The sequence below is a fragment of the Stigmatopora argus genome, chromosome 4, assembly GCF_051989625.1.
Source record: "Stigmatopora argus isolate UIUO_Sarg chromosome 4, RoL_Sarg_1.0, whole genome shotgun sequence".
NCBI lineage: Eukaryota > Metazoa > Chordata > Actinopteri > Syngnathiformes > Syngnathidae > Stigmatopora > Stigmatopora argus.
This window is the reverse complement of record NC_135390.1, coordinates 13,206,197-13,223,081: the sequence shown is the minus strand read 5'-3', so window position 1 is coordinate 13,223,081 and position 16,885 is coordinate 13,206,197. Positions and strand designations below refer to the sequence as shown.

Sequence of the window (16,885 nt, the reverse complement as noted above, 5' to 3'; positions counted from 1 at the left end):
TGGCCATAGATCTACACTGCTACAAAAACCCAGTGTGGTTAGATGTAATTAGTAAAAATGGAGCTGCCAGTCTGATGTAACACTGCAGACAAAAGAGTGAGTATGTGAAAGAAAAAGATAGTGGTGAAATACAATCCCTCTGCTGCATTCCTAATCAATACACACACAAACACATTGACACACTAAAGAGGGCATCTTCCTTTACTCATCAAAGACCTTCCATGGGAAACTACCTCCTAATGTTTTACTCATCCATTGACATTTCAGCACTGTTAAGCTATAAAACATTGACTGGGGTGCAATAAAATGTGATTTCAGTTCAATATGCCAGAAGCATGTCAACATTCCTGCAGGTGTACGTACAGGACAAGTGACTCAAAACTTTTGTCTTCATTGTGTACTATGTCTTCGAGTACATGATCATTACCCTACATGATCATGGCCTCCTCATTTACAACAATGGCATTCTGACCAAGCCCTTCTTTTACATACCTGTGGTGTACAAGGACAAAAGCTTAAAATCACATGATTACACAACTCTCGCCACTACCGAAGTCAACACATGCACAAAACAAGCCCACAGTTGATACTCAGGGGAGATTAAAATATAAAGTGTGCAGAGGAAAAGCCAGACACATTGTGTGCTAGTCATAACAACCTTACAGTGTCTAAGCAACTTACGTAGAGTATTGGATAAAACCAAACCTTCAAATTTGCAATCGCAAAGATGCATGTAATGATTAACCCTTGTGAAAGGACGTTTTCAATGAACCTCTCCTACCCATACTCGGGAGATCCACTGCTGCCGTTCTGCTTGTCCACATAACATTACATAACTGAAATTGGCACAAATGAGGAAGGGCCAGGCCGCCTCACTAGCCTACTGCATATTGCTGACATGAGCTGGAAACAGACACACACACACTGACCCTAATCATTTAAATATAGGTCATATATATATATATATATATATATATATATATATATATATATATATATATATATATATATATATATATATATATATATAGATAGATAGATAGATAGATAGATAGATAGATAGATAGATATAGATATAGATATAGATATAGATATAGATATAGATAGATAGATATAGATATATACATATATACACATACATATATATACATACACACATACATAGATATACATACACACACATATATATCCATACACATACATATATATATACACACATACACATATATACACACATACATATACATATATACACACACACACACACACACACATATATATATCATCGGCCTCACAGCTCTGGGGTCCTGGGTTCAAATCCAGGTCACGTCCACCTGTGTGGAGTCTTGCATGTTGTCCCCAGGCCTGTGTGGGTTTCCTCCGGGTACTCCGGTTTCCTCCCACATTCCAAAAACATGCATGGTAGGCTGATTGGACACTCTAAATTGCCCCTAGGTATGGGTGCATGGTTGTCCTTTGTCTCCTTGTGCCCTGCGATCGGCTGGCCACTGATACTGGGTGTCCCCCGCCTCTGGCCTAGAGTCAGCTGGGATAGGCTCCAGCACCCCCCATGACCCTAATGAGGGTAAAGCGGTTCAGAAAATGAAATGAGATGATGTTTTCACAAGCCTTTGGTATCGGTAAACTAGAATACTCATGATTTTACTCATGGATTAGGCCCTCCCCTCAAATTTAGGATTTTTTGGGTAAATGTAAAAAAAAAAAAAAAAATTATACTTTTACTTTTTCTTTTAGCAAACCATTGGCATAGTTGTTGCATGTTGTGTTAAAGAAAACAAAAACGTCTGGCATGCTCACACACGCAAGCACGTTCAGTACTTTTGAGCAATCACTCAGGCAGGCCAGACCGCTCGTCACCAAACACTCATGCTCACTTTTCTTTCAGTCTCACAGACACGCCATCTGTTTAACACCCAGTACAGAAGTGACATTAAAACTAAACTCTCTTCGTGTGTGAAATAAAAAACAAAACTTGCACTAAACCTTTTCCTGCTCTTTCCATCAGTGACTATCACAACTGGAAATCTCTATAAAAAGGGTTGGTCTGATGCAGTAGGAACTCCACACGACCTGTCTAATCTTGGCATTGGGTGTACTTCTATCAACACGTTGCCACCTGCAAGGTTGAGTCAGTGTGCTGGAGGGGCGAGTGGATGCCAGGTGAATCGAGTGTACAAACTGTTGCGGTGTCAACTGGCAGAAAAGTGTTCTTTTGCATCTAAGTGTTGCACCAGTGGGAGGCAAAGAAGTACAGGTACACACTGACTTAAGTCTCCTGCAAACAGACCGAGGTGCATTTTACTTGCATTGTGTCTGAACAAAATCATTGTGTACGTCTACTAGATACTCAACTCAGAACCAGGAAAAGCATGTCTCAAAAGGTTTTATTTATAACTCCAACCAGAACATATATTTTGCCTTCTCTGGGGCTAAAAAACTGATGGCAATTTAAACAAATGTCTTAACCACACGAGTACACATTAAAAAGTGCTATTTTAGCCTACTGTATCTTCAATTGAGCAAAACGCTTAAACTGGTGAAAAATAGAATGCCATGGCCACAGATAAATTGCCTGCTGTAATGTTATCTTGGTATTTAAAAACAAGCAAAATAAGACATTAGATAGCAAGGATTACAGTTAAATCAATACTTTCACTCTACTTTTACTGGCATGTCTATAATTCTTCAAAAGCACCGAGTGAGAGTATTTTTGCCACGTCTGAGCATAATTCAGTTTTAAAATCAACAAGAATGTATTTTCTTAACACAATTGCGGAATATACAGAATTTATATTGCACAGTTCCACACAGAAAACCAAGTAAGATTTTACATGAAGGCAAGTGATTTAGAGTGACAGGGAGCTTCAAACTTCTCCAGCTCCTAAAGAGATTTGGAAGACATGATGCCCTACTAAAATGTACCTAGACAATACTCAGGAAGGAGACTAGCAGCCATTCATAATTTCCATAAGTCAGACCTCTGAGACAACAACACATTCCGCAACACCTCAGGTTACCTTACGTGAACTCAGTGCCGAAGCACAAAGAATCCACTCCGTGCATGTGTGCTTCTTTTTTGTAGCATCAGACAGATGTTAATGTTGTTGAATCTCAAATGAGTGATTTTTTAAGTCTGTTACAAAAAGTTTGAACTTCAATATAAATTCAAGAATATTTCTAAATCCATCTATTTTTTAAAAATAAGTTAACTGTCTGACTGACTTTTTGGCTTTTGCCCACCGGGGTCTCAACAGCAAAACAGTCGATTCACATGAAGGATTTGGTTTTACGCCAGATGCTCATCCTGACACTACCCACACAGGCAGTATTATTCAAAAATCAAAATATGAACAAATGTGGTTCACCGACATCCTGAAAGGGAGGTCATCACATACACACACACACACACACACACACACACACACACACACACACACACGCGCGCTCTGTCTGCAGCCAACAATTAGTCTCTGAGCAAAAAGGGTATTATACTAGGTTTATTCATTTATTATTATGTTCAATTCTCTACCACATTATGAAGGCAAATAACACATCCCATCTCCCTCCAAAAAGGAAAAATGGAGCAGCACACTCTATGAGTGCCTGCTGAGTTTGCGACTTTTTTTCAGCCGGCACCACAAGTGGTCTCCATCCAGACAAGCGCGACACACCGTGAGCCTGCCGTTTTGTGCTGATTCAATAAGAAATAATTGCATATTGGACTTTCTCCACTCATCCCCCTTCACCGCTGTGGCCTGATACTGTGCTGTATTTCTGTGCAGTCGTTTAGAGAATAGAGGTGAGGAGGTATACCACGGTGGTAAACCCATGACTGGCATTTACACAAAAATGCTTGGGAAAACATCTGTATCATTTGGAAAAATATTTTAGTTTGCTTCTATACAAGAATAAAAATGATAATGGCCAAATTCATGAAACTCAGCAGTTGTCGTTAACTACGAAGGATATTAACTAACTTTCACTTAATATTTTTGCTGCACATTTTTTTGAGGAAAGAACTGTAACCAATTACGTTAGTGACCCTCAATGGGTCTCCTGCCCCATTTCACGGGTACTCTGCATACCATTTGCTCAAACTGTTGCAAGTTTCTGAATGGTGACCGTCCCATAATGCATGTTTTAATTCATTCCAATTCTTCAGACCAGGGTTCGTTCTTATCTGAGCATTCCAACCTATTATTTTTTGACATTCTTGATATTTTTTTACTTCTTGTGTTAACCCTTGTTTGTGGACATTACCTGCAGATTTGAATCTGATTTTGTTCTATAATGGTTTGATAATTACGACTTAAGACCAAGGACACTCTTTGTTAGATGTTGTAAAGCAGCCTCAGAACATGACCATGCCTACTCCATTTTTCACAGTAGGTGGTTTTCTTATCTTTGCATACTTCATTTGTTTCTACAAGTAGTGAACTGATGTGACTTGCCAAAATGCTAGTCTTAACTTATCTGTCTGAAGGACATTCTTCCTGAAGCTCTGTTTGTGACTTGGCAATATGAATTTAAGCTTCTCAATAGAGAGCACCATTCCCACACAAGTAATTGCTTCCGGCAAAAATATTTTCCCGATCTACATCGGGTATCGGGTATAACATATTCAACAATAGTAGTATCAAGCAACACCGTAAGGACAGGTGAACCACTATATCAGGGGTGGCGAACATGCAAAAATCACACCAAAAGACTTTCTGTTAATAACTCAGAGATTCAGCACTCACTTGTCCTCAGCTTGTGCCCATGGTATAAGCATTTAGTTTCAAACATATTTCATGTATTTAGAAAAAATATCATCAATTTGACCTTACAGTACCTTTAAAACAGGCTGCAGTTGTGTAACCTCTTTAGGTATTCATTCATTTTCTGTACCTCTTATCCTCACAAGGGTCCCAGAGGGTGCTGGAGCCTATTCCAGCCAGCTATGGGCACCAGGCGGGAGACACCCTGAATTGGTGGCCGGCCAACTGCAGAGCACAAAGAGACGGACAACCATTCACCCTCACAGTCATACCTAGGGGCAGTTTAGAGTGTTCAACCAGCCTACCCTGCATGTTTTGGGGATGTAGGAGGAAACCAGTGTACCCGGAGAAAAGCCACACAAGCCCAGGGAGAACATGGAAACTCCACACAGGAAGGTGTGTACCTGGGATCGAACCCTCGATCTCAGAACTCTGATGCCAATGCACTAACCACTCGCCCACCTCACCAGGAATGCTATGGAAAAATGATTTAAATTTTACTTTTAAAAACATATATCTTTTTTTCCTCTAAATAGGCCTGTAAAACAAAAAAAATCTCTTCCAACAACAAGTCATGTAATTATATATTACTATATATTATATCCATTTTGTGACACTTTTCCTTAGGTTGTTTCTTGATTATGCAAAATGCATGCTATGATTCATTTAGGACAGTCATTTAAAATAAACAAACCAAAGTGGCACCTGAACTATGCATATTTGTATCACCATTGGAGGACAATTTTGATTTTACAGAATAAATATTATTCATTTAGTAGTAGTTATAAGAAAAGGACAATAATAACAATAACAATAAGAAAAACGGATGTGGCCTGAGGAGACCCCATCAGTAATCCACCTGCTCTGTGGCCAGATGTTTTTCCACAAACATGAGCCCAGGTTTTAAGGCAAGCCCCTCACATGGCACACATTTCACCAAAGTCTATTAACATAATCCAACGAGAATAAGCCTTTAGCACTGAAAAAGGCTAGCACAAAATCAGCTGGGCAGAAAAGTATGATGTCATACAGTAGAAATGTGCTATGTGTAGCCCACAACAAATAAGTTCACGCGTTTACATTAGAACCCACTAGCAGGCACGGTCGCTCCCTGGTCGAATGAGGTTATTCTATTGCACGGGTCTTTCACTATATATACAGTTTGAATGGTCAAAAACCCCAAATCGAGTGTTCTGCGGTGCCCATCTTTCCTGCCCTACTCGTAAAAAAACAGTCGTATCATAATTTAATTTTTCTAACAGTGCGTTTCGTGTTCAAGACAACGAGCGAGCCAACTTCATGTCACTGCACGCATGTGGAAACGTCAACGCAATTCTGCCAGCAACTTCACACCCACCATGACAAGCCCCTGACATAATAGCGTCAAAAACCACACAGGAACGGTGTTAACGGCTTTATATTTACCAGTTTGCTACTGTACGAGCGCTGCAGCCATTTATCCGGTGGCGAACGGGCCAGCAGTCCGCATTTCCTGGATTGGGATGCGACGGATGGAGTCGCTTTGCGAGCCCACGGCTCTTTGCGGAGGGAGGGAAGGAAGGAGGGTCGAGGGGGGTCACGGGGCTCCCCGCCGTGGTGTCAAGAAAGACGGCGGATCCACATTCAGCTGCTGGCCACAACAAAACAACATTACGCAGAACACACTCGGTGGCTCCGCACCACCCCGCACGGCAGGTCCGGTGGGCACCGCCCCCCTCTCAGCCTCCTCCAGTGGGCTGGCCCGGTCCCGCCCACCTCATGAATAGCCATGAGTGACAAGGAGCCACCATGAGTGGGACAATTTATACCAATCATACGGAACTTAATTAACTTAATTGGCTATAATGAACGGAGGCCAAGCGAAATAGGCCTATTTAAAGAGAAAAATACATTATTCTCTCTATATACATGAGTATATATATCAGGGGTGGGAAAACTATTCCACAAAGGGCCACAATGGATGCGGGTTTCCATTCCAACCCACAAAGAGGACACCTTTTCACCAATCTCATACCTGTCAACTTGTACGTTTTATACGTATTTTATACGTTTTTTTACCATTTCAAATCATGTACGCCGTACACCGACTTTTGTACGGGGATTTATTTATTTATTTTTTTAATCGCGAATATTTATGAAAACCGATCTCAACAAGACCGTTTTGGCTAAAATCCAGATAGTCTCGTAGGCTGGTAGCCAACGACGCTACTGTCATCGATCGTTACTATTGTCACGGTATACCAGCAAAAAATATCCTCAATCGTATGTATTTTTTTAGCGGTGCGTACGGCAATATCGATAAAGGATGACATGCGCATGCGTAGATACACATAGAGTAAATTACACTGTCTGGTTACCGCGAGTAAACTTGCGTCGTACGGTGTTTGTAAGGTTTTTTGGGGGTTTGTAAGGGGAATCATAATCATTTATAAGGGCAGTTATCGGCAGAGGTTGACAGGTATGCAATCTGGTTCACAACAAGTGCAATCAGTGGAAAGCCGTCAGGTGCTTCTTGTTTTCTGCAGAAATCTCATTGGTTAAAGTAGGGGTGGCCAAGTCTGGTCCTCGAGAGCCCCTATCCCACATGTCTCAAACCGATTCCGCCGAGGGCCGCAGTGGGTCCTGGTCTTTGTTCCAACCGATCCAGTGCCGGCATTTTAACCAATCAGGTGTCTTCTAAAATAAGTAGCACCTGACTTTAATAAACTGATTACACTTGCCAAAGGTATCCTCTTGTTGAGTTGGAATGAAAACCTGCACCCACTGCGGCCCTTTGAGGACCGGTTTGACACCCAGGCGGCCTATCCAGTCTGTTTTCCATGTCTCCCTCCATCAACACACCTGAATCAAATAATCGAGATTGGTATCAAGCTTCTGGACAGCTTGCTGATGAGTTAATAATTTGATTCAGGTGTGGTAGAGGAGGGAGATATGGAAAACAGGACAGATAGGGGCTCTCCAGGACCGGAGTTGACCCCAAAATATATAACATGAAGGTGCCAAATTGATTTTCGCATTTAACCCTTCAAAGCACAAACACTTTGCTGTTCCGAAATAGGGTAGTGCCCACCGTGTGCAGTTTTTAATCTTCTCGGGGACCATGGCTGATCATCTACGGCCGGCAATTAGTTCCCGATTCGTGTGCCTTAGGCGTTTTTCAAAAGTTGTTTCTTGAGTTTGGGGTTGGCTCTTGAGTGTGCGTAACGTAATTTCAAGTTGCTAAAATGTAAGTTTATGAGTGTGTGTGCTCAGGTATGACTCACTATTCCACCCCAATGGAACTTGTTGTTGTATTTCTTATTTATTTTAATGACTTAATAAACAATATTCCTATCATTTTTCTCTTTTTTGCATGCATATATTTACATACTTATTTTATACAAAACTTGTACACTTGTATTGGGGTAGTATTAAAGACTGGAATTAATGATGCTAATTAATGTAAAACTCACAAAAAATCAAAATTACTTCTGTAACCAATTAATTCATAAGTAGAGGTACCACCGTGCCACTTTGTGCACTATATGATATATTTAAACGCAATTGTTGATCCATACGACAATTGAATTAGGGTGGAAAAGGTTGAAAATCATCAGTGGTGGCCAAACTTTTTCATGCCATGATATGTACTTTTTACAATGTAAACACCTTCACTTAAAGTCAGCGACATCGCTACAGTTGGTGTCTCTTTGTTCCCGGTGCTTAACCACTGTGCCAAGACAGGAAAGCAACAGTGCAAGGTTTGGAGAGAGTTGGACTGTTTAGAAAAATAGGAGAGGAAAAAAAAGGAAAGATGTGTGGGAGGAAGTGAGAGACAAGAGGAGGCGATGGGAGGCGTGCAGGAAGACGCGGCGAGTGTTCCCTACTGCATGCTACAATATGACTCTGACCGGCTTATGTAACCAGACTGGCTTGGCATTTGGCTCACAGCAGACGCCGGCTGCACTGACTTATATAACTGCATCAGCTGCGCCTCTGAGCTGTGGAGGTTGAGGGGGGTGTTGAGGTGTGTGGGTGTGCATGCATGTGTGTGTCTGTGTACATGTGGAGTTGGTGGGGTCTTGCATGCATACTTGGAGTCCTAATACCAATCACAGTGGGCTGTCACTGCAGCCAGGGAATGCAAAGGTAAAGAAAACCCCAAATTGAAAAAATGTTGAGGAACTTTTTCCAGTTATTTACATTTCACACATTGGAGGAAACACCCTAGACTGGTCACCAGTAAGTCATTAGGCATATGTAGAGACAACCATTCACACTTTTTTTTTTCCTCTGATAGTACATTTCTGAGGTATTGGATCAGGACTCGGTATCGTCAGATCAACAAAATAGGATGACTCAGACTTGACTCGCATGCATAAACAGGCAATGTTGTTGAGTCTTGTCCACTTGTAGTCTTACATCAGGTCATTGTCCACTTTTTTATGAAGACATTGTAAAAGAAAAGAAAAAAGGAACAAAAAAATACAACACTGCCTGATGTTTACATCATGGTATAAGTGAAGATTGAGGTCAGGGAAAACCTGAGCTCCAAGTGGATCTGCGAGTAAAAATCCCATGATACCAAACAAACTAATGCTACACTAAGTGGTCCATAATAATTAGCACATTGCAACTCCTGATCTCATATTACAGCAACAAATTGTGTCAGATAACAGAGGAAGTGAAGCTAAGATTTATGACAACAGTTGGTCAAAGCAAACTACTTTAATTTTTTCCATGAAAATGACTAATTTGTAGTAATGGCGGTGAGAGTGGAAATAAGACTAATTTACAACTGAGTTATTTCATCACAAACCACCATTGACTGTATGAAGAGGTACTTATACTTCGAGAGCAAAGATTTATTGAAAGTTATAGATATTCTGATTTGACTACAAAAGGAGACAAGAAATAAATATGTTAAGGTTACACACTTGAAAGATACATTTAAATTAAACATCTGGGCTTTCTGTTTTCTGTGTTGGTATGTTTTTTCCTGGGTTTGTTTAGTACAATAGCTACGCTTTTGCCCATAATGCCTGTGTAAGAGTTAACAGAGCTTCTGATCCAGTCTTGTACCCGCGTGTCATGCCAATATGAATGAAGTGCACTGTTGAAAGCGGACAAGACAGGATTTCCAGTCTGAAAAACACTGATTGTTCCTGCTTCATAGCCAGCTAATGCAAGGACATGGAGAGGGTGAAGAGTTCAACAACAAAAAAGAAGCACATACTCTCTTTTCACCTTTTATGTAAAACAGTGGTTGATATGATGTGTTTTACCATTTCAGTGCTTTGGAGAGACCTTGTGACAACTGCATGATTTAAAATCTTTCAGTGGTTCTGCTCTGCATTTTAAATTATGCATGTTCACTCATTCACAGCCATTTAAATTAACTGCTGCATTAGCTTCCATAAAGAAATGGACTATCGCTGTGACCAAAGACCATCAAAACCGAGCATTATCTTTGTCAGGGTTGGAACTTTTTACAAAACAGCTGCCATCCCAAAGTTGCCCCCTTAATATATCAAGAGGAAATTAGTTGCAGTGTGACAAACCCAGTAGTCAGAACACATGGATTAAGCTTGGGTGGTGTTGTTTAAAGTTGCTGTGAAGTAAGCCAGCAAAAGGGAGTGTGTCATGTACAGTTTCAGATTTTTCCAAGTGCACCACCATTATGGCAGCCAAAACTAACAGGAACTTTCCTTCCAGCCTGGCAAGATGGAAATATCACCAAGGAATCTGAAACAATGCCTGCATGTTCAAAGAGATTAAAATTGACACTTGGTAACACATCATGACCCCAAAGTGAATCTAAAAGCAAGCACATTTACATCAATTTTAAGGCAAAGATAAGGGGACTTTCAAAAGAATCAGTTAAACCCACACGTGAATCACTGGTGGACAAGAGCTGGTGATAACTTGAGTAATTGTATATCATTAATAAAATGCATCAGAATAGAGTGGCTTAAAGATTTTAATTTGTAATAAAACCAAAACATACAATACATAGGCTTTGTTATGTCTGGTAGCACACAAATATCAGTATCCACAATTTTTAATGAAATTAAAAGTATAAGGCACTTTATACGGTGCATGGGCATGAGCAATTTGTTAATATCCATAAATCAGAAGATTAAAAACAAAAGAGGAAAAAAACCCATAGAAAACAAATTCAATATAAAAAGGATCAGGTGCAACACTTTTTTTTTTTTAAACAAGCCACTTGATTGTTTTGCGTGGGGGCGGAAATGACCGATGGAATAAAATAGCTCACAAATGACTAATAGAATAAACATCTCACATTCACTAGACTAGACAATCAGTGTTGTGTGGGAGGTTAGAACAATTAATTTGGTTGGTTTGAAATGATTATTTTATAAAATATTAGTTCCTCTACTATACTGGCCGGCATTGTCTAGCGCTGGACAAAACATGTAACTGCTCTTCTACGGGGTAAAAAGTGCAATTACGCTAATTTTGGCATTTCAGTATAGGTTTGTTTTTAGATTGCTCAAATGTCAAATATTTGTTTTTTGATTTGATAAAAGGAAACACTGAAAACTACATATTGTGATAGGGGTTTAAAAAAAAAAGCAATACTAAAATGTAATTCATAGTGAAATGTGGCTAACCACAACTATTTGAAAGCAACAACTTTAGCCACCAGCAAAGCAGTAGAGCAAGATCATGGTTTCAAACTGGTTTTTGATTAGCATAATGCAGAGTAAATTGTTGAAAATGATGACATATGCACCAACACAGGGAGTCCGGTGTGAATCAAAAGAGGAAGGCATTCTGCCAAAGATCAATACGTTTCCCTGGTTGTTGCTATACAGGTACAGATGGTTTAGCATGGTCGACAAGGCCAAACACAGTCAGATACGAGGAAGGTGTTACAACATGGATATATAACCTTGACTAGGAAGATTTGATATCAAATAAGTGCTATGTTAGTCTTCCGGGTGTGTAATGCTGTGCTTTCATATAGTTGTGTTGCAATAGGAAACCCTCGTCATGATGTGCGGGGTGTGCCATTTTATTCTTATCTCACTTTTGCACTCCTTTCTCGCTGGGGCTCGAAAGGAGGTTTCCCCCCGTTGCCCCCAGAAGGGGAGAGGAATCCAGACGTGGCTAATTGGAAATCTGGTGGTTGTTCTTCAGCATGACATTATTTTTTTTTTTTAAACTAAACAATTGCATTATTTCAAAACTGCCTCTCTGATTGTCAGGTAACTAAAGTTCAGCATAAAGGAAAAAACAGCTCACAAGCTCACACCCAATCAGGTGGCAGGAATTGGCCCAGTAAGGTGAATAATGGCTAAACACAACTCCTTGTAGCTTAAGCTTCCATTAACGTGGGCCAATAATATATGCAGTTGATTATCACAATGGCAAAGGCAAAAAAGAATTGAAATGGGTTTCCTGTATATTTCCATTCAATTTGTGGCCCTTTGAATCTCTAAAGCACACCACGAAAGCATAAAAGCAAGTGAAAATAAAAGGACCTGCAGCTCAGCTGAAATCTCTGTCGGTGAAGCAGAGGGGGGCGATGAGAGTCCACAGATACAGACTGAGGCCGAGCCAGCTGGAGCACACTTTTACCCATACGGCAGGCATGCTGTTTTGCATGAGTTGAGTGCTGGTGTTGGGCCTGTGAGAGGAAAAAAAGGCACCATGAAGTAAATTACCGAATTCATGCATTATGTAAATGCAGTGTCAAAAGTGGCCCTCAGTTTAAATTTCCATCACTTGAAGACAGACATTTTGTGCACCCTCTGGTGGTCAGCATTTTAGGTACAATAACTTGTGCAGTTATCTGCACTGGCTTTGACGTCACATTTGTTGTATGATGCAAACACTTCTTACATGCTTTTGGTGTGCTGAATAAAAATCCAATATTCGTTCTTTTCTGTACGCTCTAAATTTTCTCCAAAGTACTTTTTGTGAGCAGTAAAAAATTATTGAAAGATGATATTCTTGACAAAATGGCTTTAGAGCTGGCACCAAAAAATGGCTAAAAGTAAGTTTGTTTTTTCAAAAAAGGACAGAACTTTGTTAGTTACCTTACAACTGATTCAGAGAAACGTATACGTATAAATATTCTACGACTGAAAAGTAAACTAGTGGTGGGTAAAAATGTATAAGGATAAGAATATGTATAAGGATATAAGCATAAAAATGAAGCATATAGAAAAAAAATGATGGCAGATATAGAAACAGCAAACAGAAATTTTAGAATACCAGTTAAAAAAAATAACTTATTCAACAGAAAATGGAGGGGAAAAAATGTTTGTTAAACAATCTGGGTGTTCGATTACTCGTGTAGTCATGTTTTGGGAAGTCATACTTACAAGTACCAGTTGGTTAAGGTCATCATAATGTACAGGGAGGCTAGAGCCAGGTGAAAGTGGAAGGCCGAGTAGTTATACGTGACCCCGTCCTCTTCATTGTCCACAGCCCTGCGTTGACCGTCGTCTAACACAACACCTCCACTGTCTCCATTGCCCTCCTCTGTTTGCAGCAACTTGTTGACCTGTGTATTGCTGGATGAGCGAATGCTGGGCCACAAAAAAAATAAGCACACTGAAATCATTTTGGAATTTTTGATTGCATTAAACAGGTAAAATTCATGCTCGGGCATATTGTGAGCCTCTGATTATTTTGTATAGTTCTTGCTTGGTGTGATATCCAAATCTTATTCTTCATGATCACCTAGGTACCACTGTTAAAACTCACCTGGCATAGAGGGTGCATAAGAAGAAGATGACCAAACCGACAATGCTCTGAGCATCCCATAACTGCAAATAGCTTGGCTTGGGTTCATCGGAGGGTGTGGAGGAGCTGACATTCGTCAATAGACTCAACAGGCTAGGGTTACATTTGCGATCTATGACATCAGGACACACACAAATACACCTTGAGTACAAATAATTAATAAGATCATTGTGACTAACCTTCAGCGTGCAACATTATTATTCCACGATACTACATTTATGGACTTCATAAAGACCTTCACTTGAAGTACAGCCTTCAAGTATCAACCTCTGCGTGATGAAAAGCTGAAGGACTAAATGTATATAAAAAAACTAGGAATGCCAGTTAAATTTAAGTTCAATGAACAAGGTGCTGGTCTGAAGTGGTCATTTTCAATATTGAAGGTGTATTTCTTAACATTTCTGAATGAGCCATGGCCTCAGTTGGAAATACTTTCTTAAAAACTGAAACACTCACAATAATACAAGTGTCAATGACTCACTTGGATTGTTGGTCATAGCTGACCAAGTGACATACATGGTGTAGAGGGAGATGACAGACGCCTGCAGCAGCCCAGAGTGAGGCTGGGCTTCCTGAAATCAACACAATGAACATCTGGATGCCATGAGACGCTAAGACAGGACACTTAAAATAATATAATTTAATATTTTTCTTAGGAGATGAGTCAAGCAAACAATGTTAAACCAGGATTTTGCTTTTAAACGTTTTCTAAATAATGAGATTTAGGCTGCGCATTTGGAGACAAATATTTATCTAGACGGAAACACAACTGGGACATGGAAATGCATTTTAAAGAAGAAAGTTACCTGAACTTTGGGGAGTATGGAGACAATAGAGACGATGATGCAGAAGATAAAATTGAGGCTAATGACAACCTTGTGCTCTGTGCAGTCATCGGGTTGCGTGTAGAACACATAAAACAGCACGACAGCACTAAAAGCTACGGCGTAGTTGAGGGTTGTGATAGTAAGCAGGCCTGGGAAGCAAATTAAAATGTCAATAGAATGTTTACAGACACATTTGCATAACTGGATTCAAATGATAGAAAATACCATAAAAATATGCAATACCTGCATACCAGCATTTGTTGTCATTATTTTCAGCATTTTCTACCCACGCTTTGTTCAAGGAGTGAGCAAAGTCAATGAGGAGAATGAGTTGGATGATAATGAAGAGGATGGAGCCCGTTAGTCCAAAATAGTACCACACTGTGAAGATAAAAAGAAATGGAAACAGCTCGCAACACCACCAAAAATTATGAGTAAATTATAAATGCATTTTGTTCGCACCAGTATTGAATATTGGATCATGGATGAAAAAGGCTCCCACGGTAATTCCAACAAGGATTAGAAATTTAAAAAACCAGAATCTGAAAAGTAGACAGTTAAACACAGACATTCAGCAATGCACCAGATAAGTGAACCACACAAACTCATTTAAGACAAAACTCCACTAGTGAATATACAAATATACAGTCTAAATATATATTTACCCATTTTGAAGAGCTGCACGAGGGTCTTTGCTGCTTTTAACACGAATCATGATGAGGAAGAAGAGAAAAAAGAAGCAGGTCATGGCAAAGCACATGCGGTACACAGATTTGTAGCCCAAGATCACATCACAGTCGAACTGGTTTTCAATGCCAGGAATAGTACTTCCACCTTGGCAGAATCCTGGGATCTGGAACATCCAAAAAATAAAATGATGTTTAAATACATTTTGATAGTAAAGGAGAAATTGATTCAAACAACAACAACAAAATCTCTCACTTTGCGCAGCTGAGCTTCCATTCCAGGAAGGATCATGATGGCAGACACCAAGGTCCCCAAGAATAAAAAGAAGCTGAAAACCAGTCGTGTAACTGTGGAGTTATTGGATGAGGGACAGCATCCACACAGCAAACATGGCGCCGAACCACAAAGACAAGAAGCCTGCGGGGAATGGAGACACAAAGCACAAGACAATTCAAGTTTAAGCTTCAACAGCTCAAATTTGATCAATTTCAATGTGTTGGGGAACAAGGTGTTAATTTCTATAATACCATCGTGTAAATTTACAAATAATTTGAGTGACATTAATCATTGATTTTATAGGTTATGATTAATTCCTCCCTGACTATCACTGGGATTACAAGGTTTAGGAACCTGGTATATCGCCACCTGGTGGGGGTTAGGCCAACGTGCGTTTACCAAACATTTCGACCTCATTTAAACAAAGAAAGTTTGCTCAAAACGGTAAACGATCAACGATACTGGGTGCGTTTATTTAAATATTAAATAGCAGTGTTCTTCAAAACACATCAGAGACGAAAATAATTTAGAATAAAGAAGCAGCAAACAAGACATATAGTCGAGTTAGCTGCTCGGCTAAATTCCTGGGAAACACGTCGTTAGATTGGTGTTGTTTACATTTATATATTATTTAAACACCCACAGCCACAGAAATGATCTTAACAGCACATATACATGATGATACAGAACTCGATCTTAGTAGGTATTCGGTGACGTTTACCATCTGGCCAGGTGTTTTTCAGGCGTTTAATCCGAAATATTTTTAAAAAGTGCCCGAAATTGGGACGATATACTTACACAGCTGGCTAACGAACACAGTGCCAAACATGCCCCCATGATGGCATCAAAATGTTGAACTTAGCTGAGTATTCTTTCTTGCCGTCTTCCGTACGAAACAGTCAGCTGACAAACTGGGTAAATGTCTTTTTTATTTAGTTCCTGCTGGGTGGACGGTAGACAGTGTTGAGCTAAACATCGCCACCTAGTGGTGGGATTTCAAAAACTGGGAGTAAACTAACAATACAGATAAATAAATAAAAAGAAATACTATATAAATATAGTAGTGCTGTGATCAAAACTAGTGGAGTAGCACCAAAACTCTGGGCTCTTTACACTCACAATATCAGTGGGCTCCTAGTCATACCATTGCATGAGAAACGACTTAATGAAGGAGTGGGTTATTATTCATATTAAAATGTATTCAATAATAAAAGGAACGTGCTTGTACTTGAGTACAGAAGAAAAAAGTGCATTTTTAAATATCAGATTTTTGTCAATAGTACACACTATTGGGTACAAACTCAGTTCTATCAGCAATGATAAACTAAACTTTGTTGAACAAAATTTTTAAAATATATAAGAACATTCTTACTTTGAACTTTTCTACATTTATATACTTACTTAAGACAGAAATGTCTGTGGCTCATTTCACTTAAAATAGTGGCTTTTTCTTCTGATTGGAAGCCCAACCCTGGTATAGACACTAAAGAAACACACAAACACATTCTTGATTTTGTAAAGTAGAACGCATGCAAATATGGAATTGAACACTAC

General features: G+C 39.6%; 2 protein-coding genes across 12 annotated transcripts in view; both read right to left on the bottom strand.

The window, feature by feature from the left end:
• Positions 1–6,507, bottom strand: part of hivep3b (HIVEP zinc finger 3b) — a 35,135-nt gene extending 28,628 nt beyond the window's left edge. For 5 of the 11 annotated variants that reach the window (XM_077597577.1, XM_077597585.1, XM_077597586.1 and 2 more), the window contains exons 1-3: positions 6,207–6,506; positions 5,087–5,256; positions 4,856–5,006 (exon numbers count right to left, since the gene is read on the bottom strand). The gene's annotated coding sequence lies outside the window, so the exon portion shown is untranslated. Of the gene's footprint in view, positions 1–4,855; positions 5,007–5,086; positions 5,257–6,206 lie in introns of all 11 variants that reach the window. The other 6 variants (XM_077597584.1, XM_077597588.1, XM_077597580.1 and 3 more) reach the window with 3 other exon arrangements.
• Positions 6,508–10,722: 4,215 nt separating this feature from the next.
• Positions 10,723–16,297, bottom strand: LOC144072949 (serine incorporator 2-like). The gene is made up of 10 exons (XM_077598386.1): positions 16,130–16,297; positions 15,311–15,472; positions 15,034–15,221; positions 14,831–14,910; positions 14,612–14,749; positions 14,348–14,517; positions 14,023–14,113; positions 13,503–13,653; positions 13,118–13,324; positions 10,723–12,417 (listed from the first exon to the last, which is right to left on the bottom strand). The coding sequence occupies exons 1-10, from the start codon at positions 16,166–16,168 to the stop codon at positions 12,279–12,281; spliced, it is 1,365 nt and encodes a 454-aa protein (XP_077454512.1). The 5' UTR covers positions 16,169–16,297; the 3' UTR covers positions 10,723–12,278.
• Between the last annotated feature and the right edge of the window lie 588 nt (positions 16,298–16,885).

Coding starts and splice junctions, on each gene's coding strand:
- LOC144072949 (XM_077598386.1), bottom strand. CDS start 16,168: ATGGGGGCATGTTTGGCACTGTGTTCGTTAGCCAGCTGT. Junction 14,750..14,830: donor TGATCCAATATTCAATACTG/GTGCGAACAAAA, acceptor TTATCTTCACAG/TGTGGTACTATTTTGGACTA. Junction 13,325..13,502: donor TTATGCACCCTCTATGCCAG/GTGAGTTTTAAC, acceptor TTTGTGGCCCAG/CATTCGCTCATCCAGCAATA.